Raw genomic sequence first — 19,183 nt, 5'->3', positions numbered from 1 at the left:
GTTTTATTGTATTTCACTTTATATTAATAAGATAAATAGCTTAAATATAATCCTTAAAAGGAATCAATATTGTATAATATTAAAGATTAAATGCTTTGTCAATGCTTATTTAGTTTTTTTTTTTTTTCTCAAAAATAAATGAGTAATTTAATAATATGACTATTATATTTTAATTTGTGATAGTTTACTCAAAATATATATTTTTATATCTATGTATGTATTTGCGTTTCTAAAGTTTTCATCATATCTATTTAAATTATTTATTTATCATTTTTTTTTTTAATTTGTTTTCAAAGATAATTGTAAGATTGAGTCCTATTGTTAATTGAAATATATATATCTAACTACAGTGTGTCATAATATTGAGAAAAAATTATGCTTTGAATTTATAATATAATACTGGAAATATCTGATTAATCATTTACGGGAAACTTGATAGAAAATCCAATCCTCAAAAAATGAAGGAATAAAAGCACGGTCTTTTGTAAATGTCACTGGAACTGATAGTCGTGACAATTCATCTTCAAACATCGTCAGAGCTTCAGGACAAGATGCTCCATTACCCTAAAATATAAATAAATTATTAAAATTTCAAGTATTATTATTAAAAAGTAAAAAAATTAAATTTTTATTTACATGTGTCATGTATTTTCCCGAAGGTTTTAATACTTTGACTGTCTTATTTAAAATAAGTCTTATAAAATCCCATGCATCTCCATCAGGTGGACTGATAGGTAAATCAGTTAAATCCCCAAAGACGTAATCAAATTGACGACCTTCTTCTACCATGTGCGTCAACGCTTCCACACAGTCACCAATTATTATCTGAGACAGTGGAATAAAATCATAAGTGATACAGTTTATCATACACATATAAATTATATGTATATATATTTACCTCATAGTTATCGCCTTTTCTTTTGTCTAGGCAATCACCGCATACACTTCTCATGTGCTGACTACAAGCTTTTATTACTACATCGTCAATCTAAAATTTAAATTTATTTTTATAAACTTTTGATAATGTTAATATTAAAAACAAAACAAATTACCTCTAGCATTATTACGTGTTTAGGTTTTTCTTTGAGCAATTCCCATAGTAAACCACCATCACCTCCGCCTAAAATTACTATTTCTTTGTCTGCGTAACATTCTTTTCCCTTTTGCATCAAAGTTTCCGTGTAAATTATATCTGCTTCAGACATATCTAAAAACAAATAAAGCAGTAAATTATTATTGATTTATTATTTCAATTGTATGTATTATATTTTTGGACTTACTCTGCAGTTCATCCAATACCAACAGATTACCAAGAGACTTTGAATGGACTATTTGGACTTTTTGATACGGCGATCTCTCTTCGAATACCAGTTTATCAATATCGTACTCTAGTAGTCTTTCATCTTTAAAATAAAATTTATAATAAATATACATTTTTATTAATCAAATGAATTAGAAAAAATAATTTAAAAGTTATAACAATAATAAAAAGGATTTATACGTGGATGTGTAATAAAAATAAAATCCGTGCTTACAGTGAACAACAATATAATGTAACAATTGAATAATTGTAGTAATGTAATTGTAGCATGCAGCAATAGGAACGTAATTGATTTTAAATATTACAACAATATTTAGGAGATTGTTTATTCAAAAATATTTAATAAGTTATAATTATATCAATATTATAACATAAATTCTAAATAGTTTGCTCAAGCACAGCCAATATTACTAATTAATAAAGGTGTAATAATTTTATAAGCTGTATTCTGCTGAAAGCACTCACGTAAAGTGATATGCAGGTAATAAAATATAATTAAAAAATAGCTGTAAGTGATTGATCAATATTATATCCTTGAATAGTTATTATTTTTAATATTTGTTGCTAGAGGGAAAGGAAAATTAATTAATTATCGATTGCATTCGGTATTAGTTTTTTTAGATTCTATTCGACAATAATTATTATCGGTATTTTCCCGTAAAAATAATAATAAATAAAACTCACCGGTGGTAGGATAGTATCTCTCAAATGGGCCACCGCGTTTTATTGGGGCAAGCGTATGTGATCGCGTAGCTGTTGCCGCTGCCTGCATTGCCGTCTCCAAGTTTCTGGTCGACTATCATAGCCATCAAGCGAATCAATGAATAAACAGAACAAACGTACTATCTAATTAAAAAATTTTTTCTACGTCATCTACGTAGACTAAAATTATTGATTTACGAATTTTGTTAATTTATACATAGTCTATACCAGTATTCTGATAATTAATACATTATATACACATGATGAAACATATTCTTTTTTCTAATGAACCCAAGCCAAATATGAGAAAACCCCTCACATGTATATTATTATATATTTTATAAATTAACAGTCAAGCAAATGTAATTGGTGAAATGCAACATTAATAGTAATAATAAAAAAAAAAAAAACAATAACATCAATCAACAATAATAATAATAATAACAATATAAATAATTATAGGAATACTATGTGGTGTGATGAAAATAAATTTACTAAATTAAAAAAGTTGTTAATTTGGTTAGTTACTGAACGTAGTACTTTAATTGTGCACTAAAAAATTAATATTTAAAAAAATTTATATTCTGTGCAAAATAAGAAAAAATGTATATATGTAATTTATAGAGTATATATATATAAATATATAACAAAGTGCTGGGGTATCCCATTCAGCATTCCTGGCAAGCCGACTAGCCTCTAAATATCTAATTTATTGTAAAAAATAAATAAAAATATTATACGTGGTAATATATTATAGAAAAAAAAAAGGGAACAACCTATTTAATATTAACATTATGTGTGTGTGTGTATAATTAATAAATAAACAAAAATAACAAAATAAACATAACAATAAATGTTATAATAAACTCGAATTTTGGATAAGTAGTTTGTTTCTACCTGATAATGTCAAATAGAGATCATAAATGGTGCCTCGCCTTACAGGTGGTAAACGTTTGCTTCGTTGGCTATTCAAAGCCAAGGCAATGTCAGCTTCCAAGTAACGCCATTGCTACAATTATCCTCTCAGTTAAACCGGTGTTTTTTTCCTATTTTTATATCTACACCCACACATTAACTCGCTACTTCTTCGCCCCATTTCACTATTCTATGCTAATTTCATTTTTTAACAAGTATTAAATTTAATTATAATAATTTTTAATAAAAATAAATATCAGTACCTCAAAAGATAACAATGGTTCATCTTCATCTTGTTTGTAATACTCAACATTGACAGTAACTAATCCTTGTGGGTATCCTCTAACAGTAATGAGACTGGCTCTTGGTCCGCTGTACAGAATTATAAAGCTACCATCGATAGTTACTTCGGTTAGTGGTTTTATTCCATTGAAATAATCACTCAATACATTTACAATTGTTGACTTGAGATTTGATCTTTTTTCAACATCAGAAATTACATTTGATGATACTGTAAAGTCCAAAAGAACTGTGTGTGCCACCATTGTGATTAACTGAAACCTTTAATTAAAACAATTATTAATAAACAATTAACAATAATTCATAGTTATTTAAATTAACTAAATTTTTTAATAATTTATTTTTATTTTCAAAAAATTTTCCAATAATAGTTTTATTCATAATCATAAAAAAATTTATAAGATAATATAAACGAATCCTATTAACGTAATTTAAATTTGAAAAAATAACTAGCTCAAGTTACGTAATCAATAATTGCATATACATATTTATTAAATCAACTACATAAATTTTCAAATGTCAATTAATAAATAAATTGACACTGTTTAAAATTAACACAAATAAATAGTTAATATTTTTATATATAATTTGGAGTATTTTTTTGTAACACTCACCTTTTTCTTCCAAACTATCGAGTATAATTAAATATAAACAACAAAGTAATAACTCATCCAAAGTTATTTTGTTGTTATCGATTGTATTATTGTTAATTCCCAAAATAAATGCAAAACAATGAAATAATAATTTAATAATACTAGTTGTTAATACTGCGTAACTCCAGTTACCTTAGCTTGCTGATTTGGTTTAATTCAATCAAAGTGAATTAATAAAAGAGCTTTAAGCTAGAACTCGAATGCTGCAGTTGTATTACACTTATTTTTTCATTTACTAATAACGAGCTGTAAATACATATATATACTATATAGGTTATGGAAGCTTTTATCAACTGCCCTGCTGGATGGAGGCGCTGAAACTTGTACATTTTCAAGTACAACAGTTTCAAACTAAATTATAGCTCTTTGCATTATTTTTTATATAATTATAAATTTTTTCATTTTTTTTCTCGTTAGAAATGATTTAAATTTATATTTTATGTCATTTAAAATAATTTTAGAATAAATTATTTGTGAAAGTAGACTCATTTTCTTCGACGTTACTGGTGCTTTTAAAAATCCCGCCATGACTTCCATTGGAGCAGAAACAACCAATCATACAATAGATAAACAAAAGTCACGGAAATAACGTCAACATCTACAAATCAACTTGTTTTTAGAAAATCATTTCAAATCAAATTTGTTATACTTACATTAGATAATATTACAGTAAATGCTATCTGTCATTTTAAATCAATTCCAATTTACAAAAAAGTTTCTAAATATGTCTCACATTATTTTCTTTTTTTATTAAAAGAATAAATTATTATTTATAATGTCTTGAATTTTCTAATTAAAAATTACAGCAGTGGTTTGAATTGTATGAATAAAAACATAAGAAATATCCTGATAAAGATGCTCAAAAATATGTAAGTCAACACCATGGAGTTGTCATCATCATCATTATTATTATTTTTATTAACATCACTGTTATTATGTTCACCTGTTTCACAATAACCTGCGTGACGTATGAATCACGTGACCAGTAAATCGTATACGTACAGTACTTTGAAAAGGTGGAAAGTAACACACACGTGAAAATTGATACGACGATAAAATAACGAACATTTACGAATAGGGACGAGAGAAGAGTCAGGTTGAGTTGTATTGGGCTGAATACAAGAGGAGTATGGGACTGACTTGGTGAGTAAGCTTGATTGAACCTCTTCTCTCTCTTCTCTACTATACGCAGTAAAAGCAAAGTCAGAGCAGTTGGAGAGTAAAGCAGCCAAGAGTCACCAAAACCGACAAAGACTTCGTTGATATAGGTGCACATAAGAGTGGTTGAGCGTCTGTCTGACTAGCGGGCTGTGGTAATCCCTGGTAGCACCATACGATACACCGAGCACCGTCACTCCGTCATACCGTCGCACCGTCGCACCGTGTGCTGCCAGTAACTGCCAGTTTACCAGTATACAAACCGCACCCAACAAACAATTTTGTTTCGACAATATTTAATAATTACTCTTTTTGATTCAACATTTTTTCTTCTTCTTGGTATGCTAAATATCAGCAAAAAAAAAAATAATTACATCAGTAATAAATGTGTCGAGAGTAAGTGATTAAAATTAAGGAGTTTTAAATAATAAATTGATATAATATGTTTTCTCAGTGTGTTTGTCATCGGCAGTTACTAGTTATTACTCCTACGCGAATCCAATCGGTTGATTGTCTTGGATGAGCAAATCCTGGAAAGTGAATTGTTAATTCACCGAGTACGAATACAACTATGTATTTGTATGGAAAGTGCAATAGTACAGTGATGCATTAATATATATTTTTAATCGAACGTCTACATGTTTATGTTACGTCGTTCTCTGGAAAAAGTAAAAAGTTTGATTGTTTTTTACCATGGATAAATCCAGAAATGGTGTTTGAGCTAAAAATAACTAAGTGTTTTCATTTAAATGTTTAATCATGTTAATTATTATAAATAAGAATAAATTATTGGTAATAAAAATGCAACTGTTGTGGTTGCTTTTTTGGACAATACTGTGTCTGAGTTATGGAAAACCAGAGGGTTCAACGGACATCCCGTCTATTTACTACACGGAACCCTCTAATTTACCTGATAATAATGTCGCAATAGAGCTCAATGAAGTACCTGGTGGACACATTATTAGTGGAGAACGAATACTGAAACGATCTTCCAGTCCTTATATTTTAAAAGAAGATCTTTTCGTTGAAAAAGATGGACAACTAATTATTGAACCTGGTGTCGAAATCAGGTTTGCGCCTATGGTTGGAGTTACTGTACGAGGCGTTATAACAGCCAAGGTAATTTACTTTATTATTTAATCATTACACGCATAAACTTGCAATAATTATTGTTTATAAATATTTGTTGTATTGAACTGACTTTTAAGTGAGAGGAAATGCATTGCTCGACCAATCGTACACACGCTCTTCTATTATTTAGTGTGTGTGTCGTTGTATACAGGATATACTCAATGGACTTGAGAATGTTCTTTGTCTATCAACTTTATATCTATATACTTATACATGTATTAATACCAATTCCAAAGTTATATGTATAAATAGTGAAGGTAGAGGTAGGAAGGTGAAGAGGAGAGTCGTTATAGTAGTCGACATTCCATAGTCATGAAAATTCATGTTATTAAAAAGTAGATAGATTAAAAAATTAGAAAAAATAAAAAAGATTACATACCTTGTAGCGATAAAAAAAAAAAAAAAAGTTTAATGGGTATATACTTGCCGTCGTAAAATTTTATATAATATAGAACAATAAATGAAACAAAATTTATGACCGTACTTTTACGATTATCATTTCAAAGATCAATGACTTCGAGGGAACTCGGGAAGAATACAGGTATATATCAATTGTACTTTCGTTTTTCTATAAGAAAAAAACTCTACAACCGTATATATATATATATATTTAACTTTATTTCAAATTGGATAAAATCTTTTGTAGTTCAACTGAATAATCTAAGGATTTTATTTTATTTTTTTTAGGTCACGTATTTTCATAAAATGTATATTGATTTACATAGGTAAAAAAACTATTATAGTCAATTGACACCATAATATCGCTGTATATAGTGTAATTGATAAATTTATCTTATCAAATACTTAACGCACGAGCTAAAAGCCAAGTTAAAAAGATACGGTTTGTGACAATACTAAAAACTAAACACCCTTTATCATATTAAATGTGATTACAGTGATGATTCAGTTAAATATTCTCGTTGTGATTCACTCACGATGATTTAATGATTTAAAAAAATTTTCTGCATCATTTTTAAAGCTAAAAATAAATAAATGTACATTGAGAAAAAAAAGAAAATATCAGTAATGTAATAAAGATTACGAAAGATTAAAGATGAGTAACCTTAGACTAATTTAAACTATATACAATTGATCCTATGTATAAGAAGAGACAAAGCTTATTATTACTTTAATTACCGTAACTTACTGATGTTAGCCGTTACTTTAACACTCGTTCACACGCATACTCGACAATACAATTAGAGTACTTACTGAGTGTGCAAGTATATCCCACATATTTAATAACTAAAAAAAAATACATGTACTTGAAGTGATGTACATTCTATTTTCTATACAAATAATAAATTCCCTTTTTGCTAGTTTTTTATAAGTACATACATTTAAAATTACTTTGTCATTTGACCATTATTTTATTGTATAAAAACAGATAGACACAATGAGAAGTTTAATTTTTTTTTTTTAAATTATAAAATTGAGATTTATTAAAATATGAATGAAATTATTGGATGTTAAGTATGATAAAAAATCTAAAATATAAAAAGCTGTATGCTGGCGTATCAAATTATACCTGTAGGGAGAATTATCCTATCGCCGGAAATACCACAAACGACAAACCAGTGAATGGGGAATGGGCTACTCATTGAATTATTCCCCCAACTTGTTTTAATGTATTATGTAAATTTTATTTTGCTATTTTGCAATAATTTTAACAATTAAATTTATTTTCAACAGAAAATAAAAAGTAAAGAATAAGTAAAAAGTAGTTCAATAGAGAATAAAGAAAATGTTTTTATTACCTGAAATACAAAGAAACATATCTTGACAATGATAAACATTAAGTTCCGGTGTAAACACCAACCGTAAAGATCAGTGGCCCGAAACTTACGGGAATATCCAGGAAGTTTAACAAGTAAAAGGCTAAATATAGTTTTAATTTTACTCCACATCTTCTCGCTCTGTATATTAAAATATTTAATAATCATAACAAACATTAATGACTAATAACTAATGTTTAAATTAATAATTTAATTATTACCTCATGATGAGATGAATCATTCAACATGTTTTACAAGATTAATAAGATTTATAGACTGTAAAACAGAGGAAGTATATAAATTAATATTTTTTAACTGTTAATTGTAAGGAAGAAGTATAAGTAACTTCTATTTCCGTACAATTAATCTACGGGTTAGAGAGTAATTTAAAGTTCTTGACCAAGATTAACCCATATGACCTAACAACCTTTTATTATATATTATTATTATAAATTATAAATGAGAGTGACGAATTAATGTTTTAACCAATTATCTACAGTTATGAGTTATGACAATTAATAAACTTTGTTTTTAATATATATTTTTAGGGAGAATCAGATGCTGAAATATCTTTAACAAGCTCAGAAACATCGTCTGGTCAGCCAGAGTCCCGATCGATTCGTCTGGTGGATGGGCCAACTCCTCTTGAGGGTAGAGTCCAATTATTTCACAAGGGTTCTTGGCGGTCTGTCTGCACAAATTCACGAAATTGGACTCGAGCAGATTACGAAATAGCCTGTCGTCAGCTCGGATTTCAAGGCGGAAAATGGTCAGGCTGGTTTGACAGACAATGGCCAGCTAGTTCGCGGTTACTCTACGAAGAGCCACAGTGTCGGGGTACTGAATCATCTCTTCAAGATTGTAAACATTGGTCATCTCGACAGCTCGGTGCTGGTGTTTGTGATTATCATCCTGACTTAGCAATCACTTGTTTGCCTTTTCACGATGGAGCCAGTAAAGCAAAAAATAATTGGCGTGGTATTCGTTTTGAAGGCGCCTCTTACGATAATCCTCTTACTCAAGAAAATACTTTTTACGTACGACAATCTAAATCAATTCTTCGACATGTTACTATCAAGTATGTTTCAATAATAATTTTATCATAAAATTTTTCCTTTTTTTATTTTAAATATTATTACTGAACTATATTTTTAAACTAGGTACGCGGGTACAGGGAGAGATAATAACGTGACATCTGCTCTACATGTGGTAGGCGTTCCACCTCGTATGCAGTGGGTTTCAATACTCTACTCATCTTTTACGGGTATCAATATCACTTCACCTGAGGCTCCAATTACTATAACTAATTGTACTGTTCGCAGCAATCGAGGTAAAATTAATAAAGTTATAATTATTTAAAATATTTATCAATAATTTATTTAACAAATGTGATGTTGTATTGTCTGTACAGGGTATGGTATTTACGTTAATAGTTCAACGGGATTAACACACATTGACAATTGTGTTGTATTAGATAATGGAGCCGATGGTATAAAATATATAAATCACGACGAAAAACCCGATGATAGACTCGATAGAACAGATATTCATGATCTTTGTACACTTCCAGTTGGTAGTAGTCAAACTTTTCCCATCACCGTGTCGATGGAACAAAATTATTATGCTTTAAATTCAAAGGAATGTCCTCAACGAATTATAACACTTCCAGGACACGTATTGACTTTGCAGTTTTTACAAATTAAAACAGATCGAAATGACAGCGCGATAATAGAAGTTTATGACGGCACCAGTGCCAGTGACAAATTATTGGGACGTGTTTTTGTTAGAAACGGTACATTACCACAGAGTATTACAACGACTCGTCATAATTTGTATCTTAAATTTAATGCTCAACCTCGTACACAAATGATTGCATTTGTTAAGCTGTCTGCCGGTTACAAAAAACTTTATGATTTAAATGTTACCAGCAGTGCTATTGCAAACAACAACGGACGTGGAATAGCTGCTGAAAAACTTCGTTCACTTTTACATGTTCACGATACTTCGGTATCTAATAATAATCACATTGCTGGAATTCATGTATTTAATGGTGTTCCAGATGTTAACATCACATTCAGTAGAATATCATATAATTATGCTGCTGGTATAAATATAACAGTTACAGGGGGTAATCGAAATATATCCCAAACAACTATTTCATCAAATAAAGGATATGGTCTGGCTGTTTGGTTAAATGACAGCACATCCACAGAATACTTGCATTTTAATCAAACAACAGTTGTTGAATACTCGGAAATATTTCGGAATAGAGATATTGGTGTACTTGTTGGAAATTCAACTGGTTTATCCTACGTTAATATAACCGGTAATTGTTTCAACAGTAGCTCAGATACTGCTGTACAAATAGAATCTAGTTGGAAATACAATCAAGGTACTATGTATCTTCAAATAGGGCATAATGTATTTATTGAAAATAATAAACTTGGTGTTAAATTATCTCCGGCATTAAATATAAAAGGTAAAATTGAATACAATCAATTTAGTCATCATAATTATGGAGGATTACTTATACGTAATCCACTTTTTGAAGAATTCAATATTTTACCAACACACATTATTATTCAATACAATTATTTTGATGAAAATCGTGGAGTATTTGTAGCCAGTGTTGGTTTATCGCCTTACAGTGATGTACAAAAAATAATATTTACACGAAATTATTTAAGAGATAATATAATTAAAGAGCCATTTGATCAACAACAACAACAACAACAACAACAAATATCTAAATTAGTTCCACGATCTCGTGTCGCTGCTGTTTTAGTTATTTCATCAGCAAATGTTGATGTTTACCGTAATATTTTAAATAATTTATACTCTCAATATGAAATTGGATCGCATTTAGAGGACCAAAGTAAAAATATTAATTGTACATACAATTGGTTGAGTGATATAGATGAAGAAAAAATACAAGAAAGACTTTTTGATAGAAAAGATAGATACAATTTAGCTAAAATAGAATATTTACCTTATTTACTTCACAGCACTAATCCAGCAACAAATACAATAATATCACGACCAACATTTATACCTAAATTTGTTCATCCAAGTACAAATCTTGTTGGTGGTGAAGTTGACGGCTTAGAAATACTATCAGCTGGTGAATATATCGTTGAACGTGATATAAATGTAAGACCTGGTGGTAAATTAGTACTTAAGCCAGGAGTTACATTAAAATTTCCACCAGCTGTTGGAATGATGGTAGCTGGTAAACTTGAAGCTCAAGGTAAAGGTCCTAGTAATATTATGATGACACTCAAAGAAGAAATATCTATGCTATTGTCCGATGAAAGTAATGATACAATTACCGATAATAATAATGATGGTAATGGGGTGACTATTATGGACGATGAGATTGTAACAATGATGACTTTACCGCCTGATGATGATACAACGGGTGGAATACCAGTTAGACTGTTGGGAGGTCGAACAAATCGAGAAGGAAGACTCCAAGTTCGTATTGATAAAAAATGGGGTACTGTTTGTAATTATGGGTGGACTATTAGAGATGCTGCACTTGTTTGTCATCAATTGGGATTTACTCTTGATCCAGATGATTGGAATTTTGAAAGATCAAATATACCAGACGCTGGAACAAATGAAGAAATAATAATGAGTAATGTACAGTGTACTGATGACGATATTGATATTTCTAAATGTAAAGCTGAATTATTTGATGATTTTGAGTACTCGTGTACTCATGAAAATGACGTAGGTATTAAATGTACAGAAGCTGCTTGGGCTGGTGTACGTCTTGGTCCACTGGCTGATCGAAGTGATTTACAATTTATAACAATAGAACGTGCTGGATTATTAGACTATACAACAAATTCATTAAAACCAGCTTTGCAAATAGATTTTGCTCGTCACTCTTTAGAGGGCATTAAAGTTTCAAATAATCTTCAAGACGGTCTTGGAATTATTTATTCAGATATATTTTCAGCTTCTGCGGAAAATACTGTTAAAAATAGTTACTTTACAGATAACAGAGGAAGTGGTATAAGTTTTAAACAGCTTGGTTTAAAAATTTCAAACTGTATTATTGAAAATAATAAAATCGCTGGTATTAAACACAATCCTGTAGTTTCTGCTGTTAAACAGAGAGAATTTGCCGGATGGTTTATGCAATACTTTGGTTCATCTACCATTGACAATCCATATCAGCCAATAATAATACCCGAAAGAACTGAAAATATTGATATTTTAACTGGTGAAATAAAATACATTGTTACTGGTAAGAGAACAGGTGAAAATGTTCGACATTTAATTAACATAAGATGTGAAGCCCGTTATGTTATCGGTATACAATTACTTAATCCAATTGAAAATCGGAGCACAGAACAGATATTATTACACGATTCACAGCATATCAATCCAAAAAGTAATAATATTTGGAATGTAAAAAGAGATTTATCATTATTTCCTGTATCTTCTAGTTCATTTACTGTTATTCTTGAATATATAAGTGGAACAAATGCATTAGGCGGTGCAGTATTCGTTGTAACAACAGTACCACGTCCTATTCAAGATATACCTAATCGTATTATTAAAGGGCCAGTACCAACTCTATCTATATCAAGAACTAAAATAAAAGGTAACAAACGAGGATTAGTTGCCTCGTACTATAATCGTTATCTTGATGAATTAGGTGATCATTATTTAAGAAAGGCTAATGAATCAATACGTTTAGTTAATTGTGAGATATCTCATAATCAAGATGAAGCTATCTATGTACATTCACCGTTATGGAATGTTTTAACGTCAAATATTTCCGAAATTACAATTCACATTAATAATACATTAATAACTGATAATGGTCGTGGTATTGTACAGTTTAGCCGTGATATGAGAAATTCAAATAATTTATTTCACTGGGTAATGCGTGACAATACAATAGAAAGAAATAAAAACGGTGGATTAGATATTTCTTTGCCGTATGTATGGCAGTACAATGAAAATTTTACCCACTCTTTGTATTTTTCAAATAATACTTGGCAAAATAATAATATGTTTGCTTTTATTATTGACGGTCATTACTCAACTTTAAATATAACTCGTAATATATTTGACAATAATAATTGTAAAAATGGTTTAATATCAATACGTGGAATGGAGAAGAAAATAAAAATTAATCACAATCGTATTGAAAAAAATAACTGTACCTGTATGGTTGAATTTAACATAGACAGTCAATCCGAAATTTTAGGTGAAATTCCAGCAAACTTTTATTATAACACAATAAAATATAATAATAATAATAATAATAATAATAATAACAACAACAGTGAAAATAATTTACCAAGCTTTGTTGTTGGATTTAATGGAATTCAAAAAGTTAAAATAAATAGAAACTTATTTGGTGATAATTACATGGATTATGAATTGTTGGCTGGCATCAGAACAGCTAAAATAAATAATAAAATAGATGTAAGTGAAAATTGGTGGGGTACAACCAATGACACTAAAATAAAATCAATGATATTTGATTTTGATGATTGGAATAATCATGCAATTGCCAATTTTAAGCCTTATTTAACGAGTGATTCATTTGATTCATCAATTTCAGTTTCTTGGGAAATGAAACAAACAATAAATGTCGACAATCTCGGTGGTCGTATTACTGACAATATTGAACTCTATGCAAGATCCGAGCCTTATGTAATTAAATCAGATATAACAATAATGCCACAGGCTGTTGTTAATATTTATCCGGGTGTAGTAATGGAATTTGCTCCAAATGTTGGTATTCTTGTACTTGGAACGTTAAACGCCGTAGGAGTTAAGGAACATGAAATAGTAATGAGGCCAATCAAAAGAAAAAAAGTTTACGAAAATAATGATGAATCAATAAATTCAAATATTGTAAAAAGATCGAAAATTAGTGATAATAGTAATGTACCAATGACAATACGTTTGTGTAAAGATAGAAAATGTTCGAGTTCTACTAATGAAGGGTTTATTGAATACTTTAATATTACAACTTTACAGTGGATACCATTGTGTGATTCAAGATTTACCGAAAGAAATGCTCAGGTTGCGTGTCGTCAATTGGGTTACGATCCTTTGAATACTTATGTCTCACACGATCGTCGATATGAATTCCATCCAGGATCTTTGACGCGTATTTGGTCATGGCCAGAGCCAATTCAGTGTTTCGGTAATGAAGAACGTCTTGAGGATTGTAAAATACGGTTAAATGGACAATTATTTGGACAAAAGTACAATTGTCCTTGGGACGGGGATTTTGTATTTATAAATTGCGGTAAACGGAATCTCGATCCAGTGTATGAAGATTATTGGGGCGGGATTCGAGTAGCAAACAGTGAATTTGAAAATTATCTCTATGAACATCGTTTTCACGATATTGAAACTCATGAGACTGTTAGACGAGTTGAATCAATATTAAAGTATATAAATATTACAGGAGCAGGTATACTTCACAATGAAAAATCACCAGCTATTCAAGCAATTATGAAAAGTCCTATAATATCTCATGTTACTATTGAAGAAAGCGCTTATCATGGTATTAATATTGTATCACCAAGTTATACTGTTGAATTATTATTTAATATTATTAATAATTGTCTGGGTAATGGAATAAACGTAGCATCACTTACCGGTGAAGGAAGAGAAGCTGAAGAAAGTTCATTTACACCATTAAAAGATAATATTAATATTCCTTATAATTTATTTAGTATAATTGACATGTGTGATACTATGAAAGAAATAGAAATAGAAGAAAGAGTTATTATTTATTATAAATATGATAATTATCCCGTTAATTGTGTTAAAATATTCAAGAGTGCATACAGAGCTAAGCCATTTGGTTTTCGTTTACTTCAATTTAATCTTTACAATTCAACTGGTAAACAACAACCAGGACGTCCGGATGCAATAACTCTCTATGACGGTGATATATCATGGAATACTACTGCTCGACTAATAACTAATATTGAATACAACAGTAAAAATGATAAAAAATTATTTACAACTCAAGGACCAAGTTTAAGTATTAAATTATTGGCAAATGGTGCCAGCGGTGTTCATGGTTTTATTGCTGAAATAGTAACACTTCCAATTTCAGCGATTGGATTTAATCGTGATGTTCAGCATAATATATCATACTCGGTTATATCTAATTGTAAAGAAGGAGCTGTTAAATACGCAAGCGCCGGTGAAGTTAACGCAATAATGACACTCGAGCGCAATCAATTTATAAATAATTGTTATAAATTTTATGGTAATTTCACAACTTGTAATGCTGCTGTAGTACTTGATGTACAAAATACTCAATCACTCTACTTTAGAAATAATTTAATTAGAAATAACAATGGTGGCGGTTTATTTATTCGTTCCGATTCACGTGGATCAGCGACATCACTCAAAGGGTGGATACACAACAATTTATTTTCTGAAAATTTAAATAAACCAGCGCTGTATGTTGAAGGCCGTCAGAGTAGTCCTTATCAAGAGATTACGATATACCGAAATTACTTTATGAAAAATTATGCGCCCTACGACAAAAATATAATACTTAAACAAGTTGTCAGCAATATGTCGTACAATTATTTACATGCTAATCTTGGTCTTCATTTGTTGGAAATATCTGGATTTGAACGTGTACGACTTCCTATTTATCAAAGTACAACTCATAATGGTTTTTACAAGTAAGTTTTGTTGATACCTTTTTAATTTTTATTTTATAATATTAATTATTTTATATTTTTTTTTTTGTTTTGTTTAGAAATTATGCGATTGATAGAAATGGACGAAGTACAGTTGTTGCTGGAACACCTGGACAACAGTACGTAGATAATGTTTTCTTCAATCCTGACAATGATTATGAAATGCAAACTGTCAACAGATCAACGTAAGTTTTTTTTTTTTTTTAATTAAATTTTAGGCAGCTTTAGTAATTATATTTTTTTTTTTTTTTTTAAGTAACTAGAATAAATATAATTTGATTTTATTTTTTATTTCATATATCGCATGTGCATGACTATATAAACAGAGTAATCAACATGAAATCGTTTGATAAGTGAGTAAAATTTGTTATTTAAGAACATATTTTTACAAGCTTGAAAATATTTTTTTTTTTTCATTCTATTTTATATATTTATGTATATATCTATTAAAATTGGGTATTTTAAAAATTTTTTTAGTCATTTGGAAATGATGAGATCTCATATTGATGCCAAATTCAATTGGTGGGGCTATAATGAATCAATAGCCGTTGCCGGAAGGATAAGAGACCGCAGCGATTCGCCAGAACTGCTTGTTGTCAAATACAACCCTTACCATACAAGTAATAAATCTGTACTAAGTGGAAAATGTCCTCCAGGGTGGGATCTTGTTGGTGATACTTGTTACATATATATTGGTGCTCCGATGGACTTTTACAGTGCTCGAGAATTTTGTCGAATAGCAAATGCGTCAATGCCGTTTATAATGGGGCAATATTTGGAGCTGTGGAAATTTTTACGCCGACAACAAGAACGATTCGAGTACTCCGATCGGGTATGGATCCAACAGTTGGAGAAAGTAGATCAGTGTACAACATTTACATATCAGACCATTGAAATCGACCACTGCAGTCAACCAAGTCCATTTATCTGCGAAATAGATCCCCGGGTTTACATAGATCCACTGTCTTGGAGAAAAGACGTTGTTGCGATAAGTGTTCTCGGTGCATTTGGTGCAGCTCTCGCTCTACTGGCTTTTGCTATCGGATTTTGGGTATCAAAGTCTAAAAAACGTAAAGTCGAAAGACTTGAAAGACGTAATTCTATTCGTCAATCATTACATTCATTGAGATCAGTAGGATCTACCTCTGGTTTTACTGAATTAGCTTACAGAAGAAAACCAATCGCTACCAAATCAACTGATACACTGACATCACGTTCGCTAGATTATAAAAAAATGATGAGCGGTGGAAGTATTGATTCAATGGATAAATCACAATTAAATTCATCGATTGAAGACAATCACAGCTATGATGTCTATGAAGCTCACAATCCACGTTATTCACCGAGTACAAGTGATTTTAAGGAAACATCTGTTGACAAATATCAAAATTTGAAAACTCACACTCACGTTGATAATCCAGTATTTGATTTGGCTTATCGTAACGATGGTTTTCGTAACCATTCAACATTTACATCACAGTCAACGAGTAATTGGCCATCAATGGCTAATACCGATATTACACCTGATAATAATGATGACAATAATATAACAATAACTCCACCGCCCCCACCTGACCATCTTCATCATCATCATCATCATCATCATCCGTATCATCATAGTAATACAACTTCAACATTACCGTTAAATACAAGCTTAGCTACAACTGACTCGATAAGTGAACTTAAGCGTGATATCGAATTAGCAACTCCGGTATATACTTCACCAACAGAGTTTAAACGATACGGCAGCCAAGAAGGATTGGATTATGGTAATAGCGGTGATTCACCAACAACACCCATTTCCGAGCCTGTTCCAGTATATTTTTCACCGGTAATACCACCTCAAACGTATTATTACAATCAACGACCGGCAAGCGGTACGTTACTTGAGACAAATCTTGATAGCGGTGAAGATAAACCGTTGCGATCAAAGAGCGAGGCGCTTTTGGAAACTAATTTTGATGATTTTCTTCCAACTAATGACCCAACAGAACTCTCACAATTGTCTGCTGAATCGAGAAGTAAAAGTCAACCGCTTGAAACGGCCATGTGAAAAGTCTATCATCAAGTACAAATTTTAGATAAATTTATAATTATTTAAAAGTTAATCTTTTAAATTGCTGCATTTTTCATTCCATATCTTCATTACTCCCATCAATATCACTATTAATATATACACTTATACATCGACAAGTGTACTTTTTTTTTTTTTTATTTTTACGTGTGCATATCTATAGATTATTGTGTAATATTTTTTACTCTATCGATATTTATAAGCAATTGCGGTTATCTCTTTAAAAAAGATAAAAAAAATGTTAATGATAGTATTATCGAATTCGTTTTATTTATAATGTCTTCGTATTTTATATATTTAATTAACTAATTAATGTAAAAAATTAAATAAATGTGTGAATGATTGAATGAACGAATACACTGCCAAATGAGAACAAATGTTTAGATTAATTAAAATTTAGATAATGAGTTGTGATATATATAGTTATAGATATATAAACTCGTATTATAATGTATGAGTATAATCAAGTTTCATTAAAAATTAATTTTTCGTGATTTTATAGAAAAATTTTTTTTATTTATATATTATATATAATCTACGTTATATTATAGAGACTGTAATAATATAAGCTTTATCATAGATAATTGAATCCGTCCAATTTTATCACAAAAGAACAAATTAATATTAAGTAAAACGCTCCAATGTTTTTTATATAAAACATTTTTATAATTATAAGAATTGTATAATGATATTTTACATTTATATATCCTTTTTATTTTTTAATTATTTAAGGTCCATTATAATAAAAATAAAAGTAATAAACAAAGAAGAAATTGTACTTATTGTTATAGTTGGTAGAACATATATTGATATAAATTTAGATTAAGTGCAATAAATAATAAAATTATTATTCAAAAATTGTCTTTTTATATTGTTTTATTTTGAAATTTTTTTTATTTAACATCAAGTATTATTGCATTATAATAACACTTAATATATTATTTTTTAAAATTCAATAAAATTAAACTAATTTTATAAATCTTATACAGAATATATTAAATTTTTGTCATGATTACATAATAAATGTATTCAATTGATTTTATATAAATATTATATATTTGATCGATAATAATAAGTTTTGAACTATTAATAATGTATCTTAATTATTAAAGAATTAAAAAAAAGAAATTAATCGGTACGTTGTTCTTTTGAGCATTTGTTAACATCACATGTAATTTACATAGTACTCGTTTAAAATTAAAATTATAAAAAGAGCACAAGCAATTTAAATTTTAAACAAGTGATTGCAAAAAGAAGAAACAAAATTTAAATTTATAATAAAATCTATGAATATTGCACAATTAAATATATATTTAATTTTAAAAGTAAGTATATATATATTTATATATCGTCTTTATATTGCACCAAAATTTTTTTTCTCTTTCGAGATATTCACAGTACGAAAATAATAATTAAATATATAATTTATCCTCAAAAATATTTGTAAA

General features: G+C 29.4%; 2 protein-coding genes across 8 annotated transcripts; one reads left to right on the top strand and one right to left on the bottom strand.

The window, feature by feature from the left end:
- Nucleotides 1-217: 217 nt before the first annotated feature.
- Nucleotides 218-4,154, bottom strand: LOC123263386 (spermine synthase). Of its 6 annotated transcripts, XM_044726154.1 has the most exons (9): nt 4,024-4,154; nt 3,853-3,866; nt 3,202-3,499; nt 2,006-2,117; nt 1,281-1,403; nt 1,053-1,207; nt 899-988; nt 637-825; nt 220-564 (listed from the first exon to the last, which is right to left on the bottom strand). In XM_044726154.1, exons 3-9 carry the CDS (start codon nt 3,481-3,483, stop codon nt 418-420), a joined length of 1,098 nt encoding a protein of 365 aa, XP_044582089.1. In that variant the 5' UTR covers nt 3,484-3,499; nt 3,853-3,866; nt 4,024-4,154; the 3' UTR covers nt 220-417. The 6 variants fall into 6 exon arrangements, with proteins under 6 accessions (XP_044582063.1, XP_044582089.1, XP_044582072.1 ...); XM_044726128.1 differs by lacking the exon at nt 2,006-2,117 and adding an exon at nt 2,921-3,032 and having other exon boundaries at nt 218-564; nt 3,853-4,153; XM_044726137.1 differs by having other exon boundaries at nt 3,202-3,492; nt 3,853-4,152.
- Nucleotides 4,155-4,735: 581 nt separating this feature from the next.
- Nucleotides 4,736-18,217, top strand: LOC123263363 (protein bark beetle). 2 transcript variants are annotated; one of them, XM_044726059.1, is made up of 7 exons: nt 4,737-6,168; nt 8,504-9,033; nt 9,116-9,285; nt 9,367-15,643; nt 15,721-15,846; nt 15,988-16,014; nt 16,139-18,216. In XM_044726059.1, exons 1-7 carry the CDS (start codon nt 5,809-5,811, stop codon nt 17,712-17,714), a joined length of 9,066 nt encoding a protein of 3,021 aa, XP_044581994.1. In that variant the 5' UTR covers nt 4,737-5,808; the 3' UTR covers nt 17,715-18,216. The 2 variants fall into 2 exon arrangements, with proteins under 2 accessions (XP_044582003.1, XP_044581994.1); XM_044726068.1 differs by lacking the exon at nt 15,988-16,014 and having other exon boundaries at nt 4,736-6,168; nt 16,139-18,217.
- Nucleotides 18,218-19,183: the final 966 nt, after the last annotated feature.

The sequence above is a fragment of the Cotesia glomerata genome, linkage group LG1 (assembly GCF_020080835.1).
Source record: "Cotesia glomerata isolate CgM1 linkage group LG1, MPM_Cglom_v2.3, whole genome shotgun sequence".
NCBI lineage: Eukaryota > Metazoa > Arthropoda > Insecta > Hymenoptera > Braconidae > Cotesia > Cotesia glomerata.
This window is presented reverse-complemented; position numbering and strand designations above follow the sequence as displayed.

Excerpts from the sequence above, each read along its gene's own strand:
- LOC123263386 (XM_044726154.1), bottom strand. The coding sequence starts at position 3,483 with ATGGTGGCACACACAGTTCTTTTGGACTTTACAGTATCATCAAATGTA. Across the intron at positions 2,118-3,201 it reads AACCATTGTTATCTTTTGAG|TCGACCAGAAACTTGGAGAC; the intron begins GTACTGATATTT and ends TGGCTATGATAG. Across the intron at positions 565-636 it reads CGGGAAAATACATGACACAT|GGTAATGGAGCATCTTGTCC; the intron begins GTAAATAAAAAT and ends TTTATATTTTAG.
- LOC123263363 (XM_044726059.1), top strand. The coding sequence starts at position 5,809 with ATGTTAATTATTATAAATAAGAATAAATTATTGGTAATAAAAATGCAA. Across the intron at positions 9,034-9,115 it reads CTTCGACATGTTACTATCAA|GTACGCGGGTACAGGGAGAG; the intron begins GTATGTTTCAAT and ends TTTTTAAACTAG. Across the intron at positions 9,286-9,366 it reads TACTGTTCGCAGCAATCGAG|GGTATGGTATTTACGTTAAT; the intron begins GTAAAATTAATA and ends TTGTCTGTACAG.